Here is a 12,322-nt window from a genome sequence, read left to right on the forward strand (position 1 = left end):
TTTTCCTAAAGCATCGGCTTGGGGTCAAGCCTCTTTTCAAGAGGGGAGGAATGTCACAAGACTGGAGAAGGACCTGACGCCTGGAAAGCCTAAACGGGAGAGGAGGCCCAATGTGAAATGGTCTGGGCCGGAGTGGGCCAGATGAGGTGCGCGCTGCAGCTGTGAAGCAGTACTGTATTTTAGCCATCCGGGGAGGGAGGGTTTTGGCTGGCGTGTGACGGAAGACTGAATCCGGCTGCGTCCGGCGATCGGGAGAGAGAGCCCTACGCTCGATCCCTGTAATCTCTACCTATTCCCTGCACTCTGATTTCCCTGTTAATTTTGGATCTTCGTGAGAGAAGGAGAGCACCGGGAGCGGTGCTCGCTATCCCCCAAATCCTGCTGTCTGAGTGATTAGCTACTGAGGTGTAATCTGGAGTTGACGAGGGTCTTACAGTCCTCGTCGTCGGTCCCCGCGCTCGAGGCCTGCGGCGTCCGTCCGCCCCCAGCATATAAATAAAACGTCGTGAAAACACAAACACGGACCTGCAAAAATATCATCAAGCTCCACCAAGTCGGCTCCGCCATGGAAGTTCGCAAGCATTGTATTGTTTATCAACAAGATTATTATTTCATCTCATGTTAAAAAGAACAGCCCAACGGAAACAACACCATTGTAATTGTATGAGGAAGGAGCGAAGAAAAAGAAAACAAAAACACGCCTTCTACTGCGGCCAAACCAATCACCCAATTGAATAAGTTACACGAAGGGAAGAATACATACAGACGGCACCCAACACTAACCTTTCCTGCTACTATCCATCCGTTCCTTCTCTTCAGCTCCCAGAGGTTGCTGTCACTTTGAAGCAGTCGATATTGCACAGCCTCACCGACTTCATCATGCCTCCAAACCTGTTTGTTATGCACACACACACACACACCACCACCACCACCACCATTCATCACAGAGATCAACAAAGCATTAGCATGTTGATCGTGGGCAATAATACATAAAAGCATCCTAATGATGATCGGAAAACATGTGCCAGGTTAGTAGGGGTAAACGGTACCGGTCGATGCTTTTCCTCGGCCGATCCGGTTGATCGACGCTAGCCCGCGGCTTCTCGGGATGGTCCACGCTCTTCCTCGTCTTGTCCCTCCTATCCGTACTGCCCCTCGGCTTGTCCCGCCGGTCCGTGCTTTGTCTCTGATCTATGCTTGGCCTTGCTTTGTCCCTGCAGTCCGTGCTCTTCCTTGAGTCCGCTGTACACTCGGGTTCTGCTGGGGTACAATCCGACGGGCCTGAGCTCTCCATGCACTCGTCGATCGGAGGTGGGGGTGGCGATTTCTCTATGGCTCCAACGAACTTCTTCAGATGTTTGATGTATTCCGGGTACAGTTCTAGGTTGCAGTGGTTTCCGCCTTTGATCCACAGCGGCTCGTACTTCACTTCAGCAAGTTCCCACAGTGACCGCCCATGGGAACAGTCAACAACCTCATCTGCTGTACCCTGAGAGAAGATAACATATTAAAATCACGAGCATGTGCACGCTGCTTATACATCTTCACTACAATCAATGAACAGGCTGGACATCCCGACAAAACTTTAGCAACTTCATATGGTACGAAATTCTAGTATCAATCATGACAGTTGATCCTACTAACAAACTAATTGTCCCATGTTTCCATAAAACACTAGCATTCAATTGTCATTCATCTTTCTAGATCACAGAATCTAGAAAACTTTTACCTATCTAATTAAACCTTCCTTGCCAAATAAAAATATAGCTTTGATGGTGTATACGTAATGAAGTCTTACTGAAAGAAACAATAGCTTTGATAGTCCTACGTATCGCGCTCAAATGAGGACTGTTTCACTAGCAGGTTAACCAAAAGTTAATTAACATGATGTGCTGCGAAAAGTAAGCATACATTTATAAGCAACAACCAATAATAAGTCGATTACACCTGGTAAAGCCCCAATTGAATAGGGCGAACTAACGGTAATGTGTGATACAACTGTAGACGTCATAAAGGATAATGTATATTATACAGTAAATACTGACGACACTTTTTCAGAAACTAAAATGTAACAAGCTCTGATGGGGAAAACAGATCTTAAAAGGAATGCCTAAACCAGAAATGTAGGTTTGTGTAAACAGGGGCACGTTTGGACAGCGAATCTGGGTCAAATCCTTCCTAAAAAATCCTGGAGCTACCCCCTCATTAAAACAACCCCCAGGTAGGACTGGGTCCAGGGCTTGCCATAAAATTAACCGCAACAAATATTTCAAATAATGGATGTTTATGGGCATTCCCTCCATTAAGAAGCCTAAATGCCATAACTCTTATCTACAAGTTCACGGAAGTAACATTAAAGCGCATTAAAGCAACAAAAATCGCACATGCATGCGCTAATGAAAAATTCAAGAAAGGGTGAAAACATGCATATCCTTCTAAGGTTTGCTATAGAAAGGAAGAATACTCACATGTATCACTAACACAGGACACCTGACTAATGGAATTTTGTCGATGTTCTGTGAATACAAGGCAGATTTAGATGTGGTTAAATAATTAATAAGATCAAGAACATCGGTATATTAATTACCTTGTATATGTCAAACCAGTATGTATGTTTTACAGGATACATCACTCTTAAGCCAGACAAAATTGGGCTATGTAGAACAACTGCTCTTAAACGAGTTAATCGGGATGCTAAATCCAAAGTAGGACCACTGCCCACTGATTGTCCATAAAGAATGATATTATCCTCAGAAGCTCCATAGGTTTCTATGAGGCATCTGTATACAGCTTCTATGTCAGAATAAGTGTTTTGTTCACTAGGCTGCAGTATCAGATAAAGGGTTAGCATCATGGACATTAGTGATATCAAGAAAAACTTAGAAGTTGCCGACAATAAAGGTGTGTACCTTCCCAGTAGATTGCCCATAACCAGAATAGTCATACCTGCAAAATAATGGCAGGTATACAAGGTATTAATACTTCACCCAAATAGACTAAAAGGTGTGTAGCAGGGAGAGGCACCATGCTGTTTCCAAAACATAAGAAACTCTGAAAATGGTTTCATCTGACACAAATCTTGTTTTTTGGATTATGAAACCTCCTAAACACAAACTGTCAATTTCAAAGAAAGAATAAAGTACACACTCAACCATGTGAAATTGGCAAAATATGGATCACACAATCACTTTGAAGTTATGCACAGTACACATATACTATTATCCAGCAGCTAATGGTTAGAATAGGTTAATAAGCGTTAATATGTTTCACTAGAAGAAAAACTGGCCCTTAATGTGGTTATTCATGAATATAAAATTATTTTAATTAGCTCTTTGGTGAAAAAATAGATACTTCTCTTAGTCACTTTCAGCAGTTAGTCGTGGAATCACGACTCAAATTCATCCCTTTTTCATTTGATGAGGAAAAATGAAACTCACAGCTGATAGCTTATCCAGGTTCATGCAAAGACATTTCAGTTTGCTAAGTTGCATTCTATGAACATGTATCAGTAATGACTGGTAATAAAAACTGATGTCTGAGTTATGAATGGTATCTAGTAATCATGCAAGAAATTGAAGTACAACAGACGTCCCAAGGTAATGACAAAGTCCTATGGACCATGTCAACAGCAGTCCATGACCATGATGATGAAGTTATATTACTGAACCAAACACAATCAACTAGTTAAAGTAACCACACAGCATGATGGTATGCAGCAAAATGCATGGCTATAAAGACGTCGAAAGGTAGGTAAAAGGACAGAGCAATAAGAAAAAAGCTGAAAGAAATGCTGATTATAATAGCAAACAACATTACAAAAGCAAGAAAAAGCTTGACATAAAGAAAAGGAGTATAGGACAAACCAACAGGCAATTTTTTTCTAACCACAGAATTTAAAAATGGCTACAACTGCTAGATTCACTGAATCAATCACTGATTCTCGCATCGACAATCAACCACCAGACACATTGGACCAAGAATTGCTTTAATAGCTTTATCCCCCCCCCCCCGAAAGAACTTAAAGAGTAGTCGAATGGAAATTTAAAAACAAAGATTCCAAGAACAATAACACTAAGATTTTTGTTTCCTAACTTCCAATTATGGAGAGTTACCAACTGCCAGTAATTAATTCAACCATTCGAACACTTCCTCAGATAGTGAATAACAAAGATTTGCAAAATTACTCGTCAATTAAAACATTTGACCAGCAATTCCAGTATTAGAACTTTACTAGCACTACCAAACAGACAAACTGCATGAATGTATGTATCAATTTCATGCCCCTGCAAGCAGGTGCTATTTCAGCACACTGGTACCAAAAAAAATGTTTGTACTACACTCAATTGATGAACAAGTCAAATGAAACCAGGAAATATAGTGAAATATAACAATCAAAATCTATGCAAACAAACGAAAACCAGGCTCCATGCCACCTCACATAAAATCAACTCGGTCATAAAAATAACATATAGCAAATAGGAACTAAAAAACCAAATTTAATTTGTGTTAACTAAGCTTAAGTAAATTAGCTAGATTGGAGAGCAATCGCCTCAAACAGACTTGGGCAGGTTTATTGCAAATCTAAAATGAAACAGCCTCACAGAAAAATTACGACAACCACAAATCAGCTAAAGTAACAGTGTCCGACTGGTTTCAAAGCCAAGATTGAGCGTATACAACCACCAGCAAACAAAAGGCCAGGGGTCAACGCTTATATGAAGATAGTGAACTTGGAGTAACAAAAAAAAATGTAAACTTGTACTAGAACTAGAACTACTGCAAGCAAACCCAGTAACATCAAGCACCATTCCAGCATTAGCACAGCTCCATACTCAGATCACGAATGCCTCAGGGCAACAGCAATTAGTAAGCTTGCATCTGTAATCGAAGCTAGGAGACAGCAACCCCAGTGATCCGCCCCCGAGTCCCACCATTCCATCCGAATGAACACGATCGGCATTCTAACTTGAGATAAGATTGCAGCTGTATCTCCGATCCAGGACACGATCAGGAAGATCCAAGGCCACACTGCGAAGCCACGGTGGTCCCAACCCAATGGCACAGAATTGCAAGAAGGCCAATGCAACTCAATCGGGGGGGGGGGGGGGGGGGGGGGGGGGGGGGGGGGACGGAGCGTACCCCATGAGGTTGACGTTGAGGTGGGCGCTGAGCTCGACGAAGAGCTCGTACATCTGGCCGAGGTCGGCGGCGTTGCCGTGGGAGTAGAGCAGCGTGAGCTTGGCCCCCGCCTGGCGCACGTGCATCGCGACCACCTCCGTGCCCCGCTTCGTCCGCAGCCGCCGCGCCTCCACGTTAACCCTCCGCGGGACGCCCGTGAGCTCCACCACCGCGCCACCGCCCTTCTCCTCCCCCGCTGGCGGCGGCTTGGGTGTGGCCGGGGCCGGAGGCGGCGGCTTGGATGTGGCCGGGGCCGGAGGCTCGGGTGTGGCAGGGGCCGGAAGCGGCGCCGGCTGCTCGAACCCGTACGACGGCGGGCTCGGCGGGAAAAAGGCAAAGCGCGCCGCGACCGTAGAGGTGACGGCGCCCATCTAGGGTTAGGTTTTGCCGCTGGGCTGGGAGGCGTAGGGGAGGAGGACGCGGGGTAGGGGAGGGTGGACGGAGCGCGTCGATGGTTTTCGGTTTCTTTTGGTGTCGTGGAAAGAGGGAGGGGAAGGAGAAAGAGACGCTCTCCGCTGTGGATGCTGTTTGCTGTGGCGTTGGAAAAGGGGAAATTTCGCGTGTGAAATGCAATCGTCGATTGTGATGATGATCTGTTTTTTTTTTTCACCATAGGAGGTCGAGGTTCAGCTCGATAATTTTGAAAAAGACCAAATTTTGACTTTTACTTTTCAAATTTTAAACCAAAATAAAAACTGAATTGGTTTTCGTTTCTAGGTGAGTATCTATAACGTTAAATTTCATCGAACAGAGGTACTTATCGAACGAGATCCTTGGTCTTTAACAACCCCCGTCTGTTTGCTGGGCTTTAATCCATATTAAATTCTACTCAGTGTTTTATCTTTATGGATTGTAGCTCCAGCAATCTGAACAGCTGTTTTTAATCTGAAGCAAACAGTCCTAAACCATAACTGCAGCAGTCCGAACAACAGTCGATAGTTTTAGGTCATGTTTGATTGTAGTGTTTAAATACACTAGATTTAATAGTTAGCTGCTAAAATTTATTAGAGACATTAGCTACTGTAAATTAGTTAATAGCTAGCTAGAAATTTGTTAGTTAACTAATTTCACTAACAACTTTTTTGCCAACTAAACATTAGCTCTAGTGCATTCAAATATTTCCTATAGGTAATAGTTTATTGCTAAAATTAGTTAAAGACATCTAAACAGTCTGTCTAATTATTTAGATATTAGCTATTTTATTAGATTAGTTAATAGTTAGCTAGCTAATTCAACTATTAACTTTTTAGCCAACTAAGCAGTGTTTGAATGCACTAGAATTAATAATTAGCTGCTAAAATTAGTCGAGACATCCAAACAGTCTAACTAATAATTTAGCTTTTAGCTATTTTTAGCAAATTAACTAATAGTAGCTAGCTATTTGTTCGCTACTAATTTCACTATCAATTTTTACCCAATTGGTGTTTTAATACTAAAAGAAAGTTAATATTAGTTCTAGTGCATTCAAACACCTCCTACCTATTATCTTTAGTATATTAAACACTCCTTTACTAGAAGAAAATAAAGGGAACTATAGTGACTTGCAATATTTGTGCATACATAGCGATACTAGAAAAAGAGAGAAATATTGCATTTTCTTTTTTTAAAGAGGAGAGAGACTTTTATTATTACTTCTCTATCTATATCTCTATCTCTATCTCTATCTCTGCTCTATCTCTATTTCTGCTATATTAAAACACCAATTTTTCTAATTCTACGGTTTTCATCATCATTGTGTTCCCCATTTAAATAGTAAAATGCTAAAGTATTTGTGATGTATATTACTTAAGCATAAATAAAAATTGTAGCAACGTACGAGCACTTTACTAGTAGCGATAAAGGGGGTGTTTGGTTGTGGAGAGATTTTTAGAACCAATGCACACTATCCAAGAAAATGCATTTTTAGCTATATTCTAAAGTTATGTGTAATGCTTGGAATAAAATACAGCATAAAATATAAGGCTTGTTTGGTTAAAATTGAGATAATAGAATAAGATACTAAAAGTTAAATATAAACTAAACGTCGCTAAAGTTGCAATTCTAAACAAGTGAACAATAAGACTCTTTCCAATGGCTCACGAAGTCGCTCCCTCCCCTAGATCTTCGATGGCCGAGTGAGCCTAACAACTCTCTCGCTCCTCTCTCTCTTTCAGGGAGAAATAACGAAATCTCTCATTATAGGAAGCTCTAATATCTCTTTATTAATTAGTACTTCTAACCATAAAAGTAATTCTTTCAAAGTTTTATTAATTGATAATAATATATATTATGGTACTATAAATAATGTATTATTTTTTAAAAATCCAAAAACTGATGTACAAAAGTTAAATAGCTCATTTAAAGTTAACAGAGGGAGATGAATAGAGGAAAAGGGTTGGAGGGGAGGTGAAATAAGGGAAAGAGAGGTATTTAAATATCATAGAAGGTATGAATAGGGGATTTAAGAGGGAAATAGTAGGATTCGGCCTAATATGTTCCCCACAAACCGAGGAACTAGAGCGCTGGCCAAGCAACTGAATGGCTAGTTCTCTTCGCTATTTGTGCGAGCGAGCCTCATGAGCTACTCTATTACACTCTCTCTTTGTGTGGATATTTTTCTATTCTGTTAGCAGACTACCACTTCCGAAATTGTCTCATCTATAATAATTTTAGAGTTTGTTTGGTTCTCCTAACTAAAATTAGTATGTGTCACATTGGATGTTTGAATGACAATTATGAATATTAAATATAGCCTAATCTGGAAAAAAATGAAATCTCTCTCTATAGAGGGGAGCTCTAATCTCTCTAATCGTTAGTGCTTCTAACTGCAAAATTAATTCTTTTCATGTTTAATTAATTGATAAATATGTATATTAATGTACTGCAAATAATGTATTGTTTTCTAAAACTTCAAATACTGACGTAAAAAGTCAAATAGTCAGTTAAAGTTAATAGAGGGAGTTGAATAGAGGAGAATGATTGGAGAGGATGTGAAATAAGAGAAAAGGGATGTATTTAAATATGCATAAAAGGTATGAATAGAGGATTTAAGAGGGGGAATGGATAGATTCAGCCTAATATGCTCCATACAAACTGATGAGACATCACTCCCAAACATACAACGCATGTGCACGGTAGCTGAATCTCCAGAAACCTTGGAGAGGACCAACAAGGACTTGTGAAAGGTCAAGATATCAAGGAGGAGAAGCTAGAACGTTCGCGATAAGAGGGAGCCAAGTATGACTCAACTTCATCTCCACATCAAAGTCTAGGACCAGTCTTCACTAAAACGGACGCCCAGGATACATCCGAACTTCGATTAGGCCAGATTTTATATGGCCGGAAAGCTAAGAAGATAAGATTTCCAACCCAACTAGAACAAACTTAAAATTCATACGGAGTCAATGAGAATCGTCGATACAAGTCCACGTTCAGATTCTGTTTTGGTGCTACTACACCGTCTATTGGGATGCTGGCCCGTGTATCGTGTTGGGGCCCATTAGAGGTACATCCACGGTTTTTTCACGCCCCTAACCTCTATTTTATCAGCACTCTCCGCCACATTAGGTTTTTGGTTTTGCTTAGATCATATCTGTCATTGAACAATGTCGTCGTTCATCGGTCTATAAGACCCCACGTCGTGATCAATACAGTTTTGATTGTGTTCGTCCCGTTCTTGTTTGCGTTCTTGATTGCGCTTGTAGGGATAAGCCTTTGTGGCGAGGTCACTCGTGTGTCATGGGTGGTAACCAACGGAGCAGTGGAGTAGTGATTGTGAGGATTCGTTCGTTTGGAGCCTTGGATCATCAACGTCAAGATCTCCATCCAATCAAGTTATCCTACCTCACGAAAGATTGGGTCTTCCCCTCTATCAAGTGGTATATGATGAGTACATGGAAGTTAACAATCTGGTCAAGGCCCCATCAATCATAGATCCCTAAGCTCAAGAATAGTTGAAGTCTAGTTTATTCACAAATCTGGTTCGGACTGCAAGAGTGGGTGAAAGGGAATTAGGCTTACACCTAGTTCCTAAATAATTTTGGTGGTTGAATTACCCAACACAAATAATTGGACTAACTAGTTTGCTCTAGTGTACAAGTTATACAGGTGCCAAAGGTTCACACTTAGCCAATAAAAAGACAAGTATTGGGTTCAACAAAAGAGCAAAGGGACAACCGAAGGCACCTCTGGTCTGGTGCACCGGACTGTCCGGTGTGGCACCGGACAGTGTCCGGTGCACCAGAGGACTCCAACTCCAACTCGTCACCTTCGGGAAAATCTCAGAGCCAGCGCGCTATAATTCACCGGACTGTCCGGTGTACACCGGACAGTGTCCGGTGCTCCAAGGGAACGCGGCTCTGGAACTCGCCAGCTTCGGGAATTTGGAACGGCTGCTCCGCTATAATTCACCGGACATGTCCGGTGTACACCGGACTGTCCGGTGTAACAACGGGGCAACGGCTACTTCGGCGCCAACGGCTACCTGCGGACGCATTAAATGCGCGCGAGCGCGCGCAGAAGACAAGCACGCCCATGCTGGCGCACCGGACACTCTACAATACATGTCCGGTGCGCCACCGGACATCCAGGCGGGCCTAGAAGACAGTGCTCCAACGGTCGAATCCCAACGGCTTTGGTGACGTGGCTGGCGCACCGGACATGTCCGGTGTACACCGGACTGTCTGGTGCACCATACGACAGTCAGCCCCACCAAACAGCTAGTTTGGTGGTTGGGGCTATAAATACCCCCAACCACCCACCATTCATTGCATCCAAGTTTTCCACTTCTCAACCACTTACAAGAGCTAGGCATTGAATTCTAGACACACCAAAGAGATCAAATCCTCTCCAATTCCTCATAAGGCTTTAGTGATTAGCGAGAGAGATTTGTCGTGTTCTTTTGAGCTCTTGTGCTTGGATTGCTTCTTTTCTTTCTCACTTGTTCTTGTGATCAAAACTCCATTGTAATCAAGGCAAGAGGCACCAATTGTGTGGTGGCCCTTGCGGGGAAGTTTTGTTCCCGGCTTTGATTTGAGAAGAGAAGCTCACTCGGTCGGAAGGACCGTTTGAGAGAGGGAAAGGGTTGAAAGAGACCCGGTCTTTGTGACCACCTCAACGGGGAGTAGGTTTGCAAGAACCGAACCTCGGTAAAACAAATCCACGTGTCACACTTCTTATTTGCTTGCGATTTGTTTTCATCCTCTCTTGCGGACTCGATTATATTACTAACGCTAACCCGGCTTGTAGTTGTGTTTATATTTGTAAATTTCAGTTTCGCCCTATTCACCCCCCTCTAGGCGACTATCAATTGGTATCAGAGCCCGGTGCTTCATTAGAGCCTAACCGCTCGAAGTGATGTCGGGAGATCACGCCAAGAAGGAGATGGAGACCGGCGAAAAGCCCACTACAAGCCACGGGAGCACTTCATCGGAAGAGTCCCGCACCAAGAGGAAGGAGAAGAAGGACTCCTCCAAAGGGAAGGAGAAGAAATCTTCTTCTCATCACAAAGAGAAGAAGGAGAAATCCTCTTCCCACAAGCCGCATCGGAGTGGGGACAAGAAAAAGAGGATGAGGAAGGTGGTCTACTACGAGACCGATTCTTCATCAGCATCCACCTCCGGCTCCGACGCGGCGTCCGTCATTTCTAAGCGCCAAGAGCGTAAGAAGTATAGTAAGATTCCCCTACGCTACCCTCGCATTTCTAGACACACACCTTTACTTTCCGTCCCATTAGGCAAACCACCAACTTTTGATGGTGAAGATTACGCTAGGTGGAGTGATTTAATGCGATTTCATCTAACCTCACTCCACAAAAGTATATGGGATGTTGTTGAGTTTGGTGCACAGGTACCATCCGTAGGGGATGAAAACTATGATGAGGATGAAGTAGCCCAAATCGAGCACTTCAACTCCCAAGCCACAACCATACTCCTCGCCTCTCTAAGTAGAGAGGAATATAACAAGGTGCAAGGGTTGAAGAATGCGAAGGAGATTTGGGATCTACTCAAGACCGCGCACGAGGGTGATGAACTCACCAAGATTACCAAGCGGGAAACGATCGAGGGGGAGCTCGGTCGCTTCCGTCTTCGTCAAGGGGAGGAGCCACAAGATATGTACAACCGGCTCAAAACCTTGGTGAACCAAGTGCGCAACCTCAGGAGCAAGAAATGGGATGACCACGAGGTGGTTAAGGTTATTCTTAGATCACTCATCTTCCTTAACCCCACTCAAGTTCAATTAATTCGTGGTAATCCTAGATACACTCTAATGACTCCCGAGGAAGTTATCGGGAATTTTGTGAGCTTTGAATGTATGATCAAGGGCTCAAAGAAGATCAACGAGCTTGATGATCCCTCCACATCCGAAGCACAACCGATGGCGTTCAAGGCGACGGAGGAGAAGGAGGAGTCTACACCAAGTAGACAACCAATCGACGCTTCAAAGCTCGACAACGAGGAGATGGCTTTGATCATCAAAAGCTTTCGCCAAATCCTCAAGCAACAGAAGGGGAAGGATTACAAATCCCGTTCCAAGAAGGTTTGCTACAAGTGTGGTAAGCCCGGTCACTTTATTGCTAAATGTCCATTATCAAGTGACAGTGACAGGGATAACGACAAGAAGGGCAAGAGGAGAGAAAAGAAGAGGTACCACAAGAAGAGGGGCGGCGATGCCCACGTATGCCGCGAATGGGACTCCGACGAGAGCTCCACCGACTCCTCCGACGACGAGGACGCCGCCAACATCGTCGTCACCAAGGGACTCCTCTTCCCCAACATCGGCCACAAGTGCCTCATGGCAAAGGACGGCAAGAAGAAGAAGGTTAAATCTAAAACCTCCACTAGATATGAGTCCTCTAGTGATGATAATGCTAGTGATGAGGAAGATAATTTGCGTACCCTTTTTGCCAACCTTAACATGGAACAAAAAGAAAAACTAAATGAGCTAATTAGTGCCATCCATGAGAAGGATGATCTCTTGGACTCCCAAGAGGACTTCCTAATCAAGGAAAATAAAAACATGTTAAGGTTAAGAATGCTTATGCTCTAGAGGTAGAAAAATGTGAAAAATTAACTAGTGAGCTAAGCACATGCCATGACACTATTGCCAACCTTAGAAATGAAAATGCTAAATTAATTGCTAAGGTTGATTCTCATATTTGTAATGT

General features: G+C 43.1%; 1 protein-coding gene across 1 annotated transcript; it reads right to left on the reverse strand.

Moving 5' to 3' along the window:
- Positions 1 to 590: 590 nt before the first annotated feature.
- LOC100285540 (uncharacterized) lies at positions 591 to 5,694 on the reverse strand. The gene is made up of 6 exons (NM_001370719.1): positions 5,140 to 5,694; positions 2,910 to 2,946; positions 2,588 to 2,824; positions 2,469 to 2,516; positions 1,050 to 1,489; positions 591 to 891 (listed from the first exon to the last, which is right to left on the reverse strand). Exons 1-6 carry the CDS (start codon positions 5,547 to 5,549, stop codon positions 816 to 818), a joined length of 1,248 nt encoding a protein of 415 aa, NP_001357648.1. The 5' UTR covers positions 5,550 to 5,694; the 3' UTR covers positions 591 to 815.
- Between the last annotated feature and the right edge of the window lie 6,628 nt (positions 5,695 to 12,322).

The sequence above is a fragment of the Zea mays genome, chromosome 5, assembly GCF_902167145.1.
Source record: "Zea mays cultivar B73 chromosome 5, Zm-B73-REFERENCE-NAM-5.0, whole genome shotgun sequence".
In the NCBI taxonomy this organism is placed as follows: domain Eukaryota; kingdom Viridiplantae; phylum Streptophyta; class Magnoliopsida; order Poales; family Poaceae; genus Zea; species Zea mays.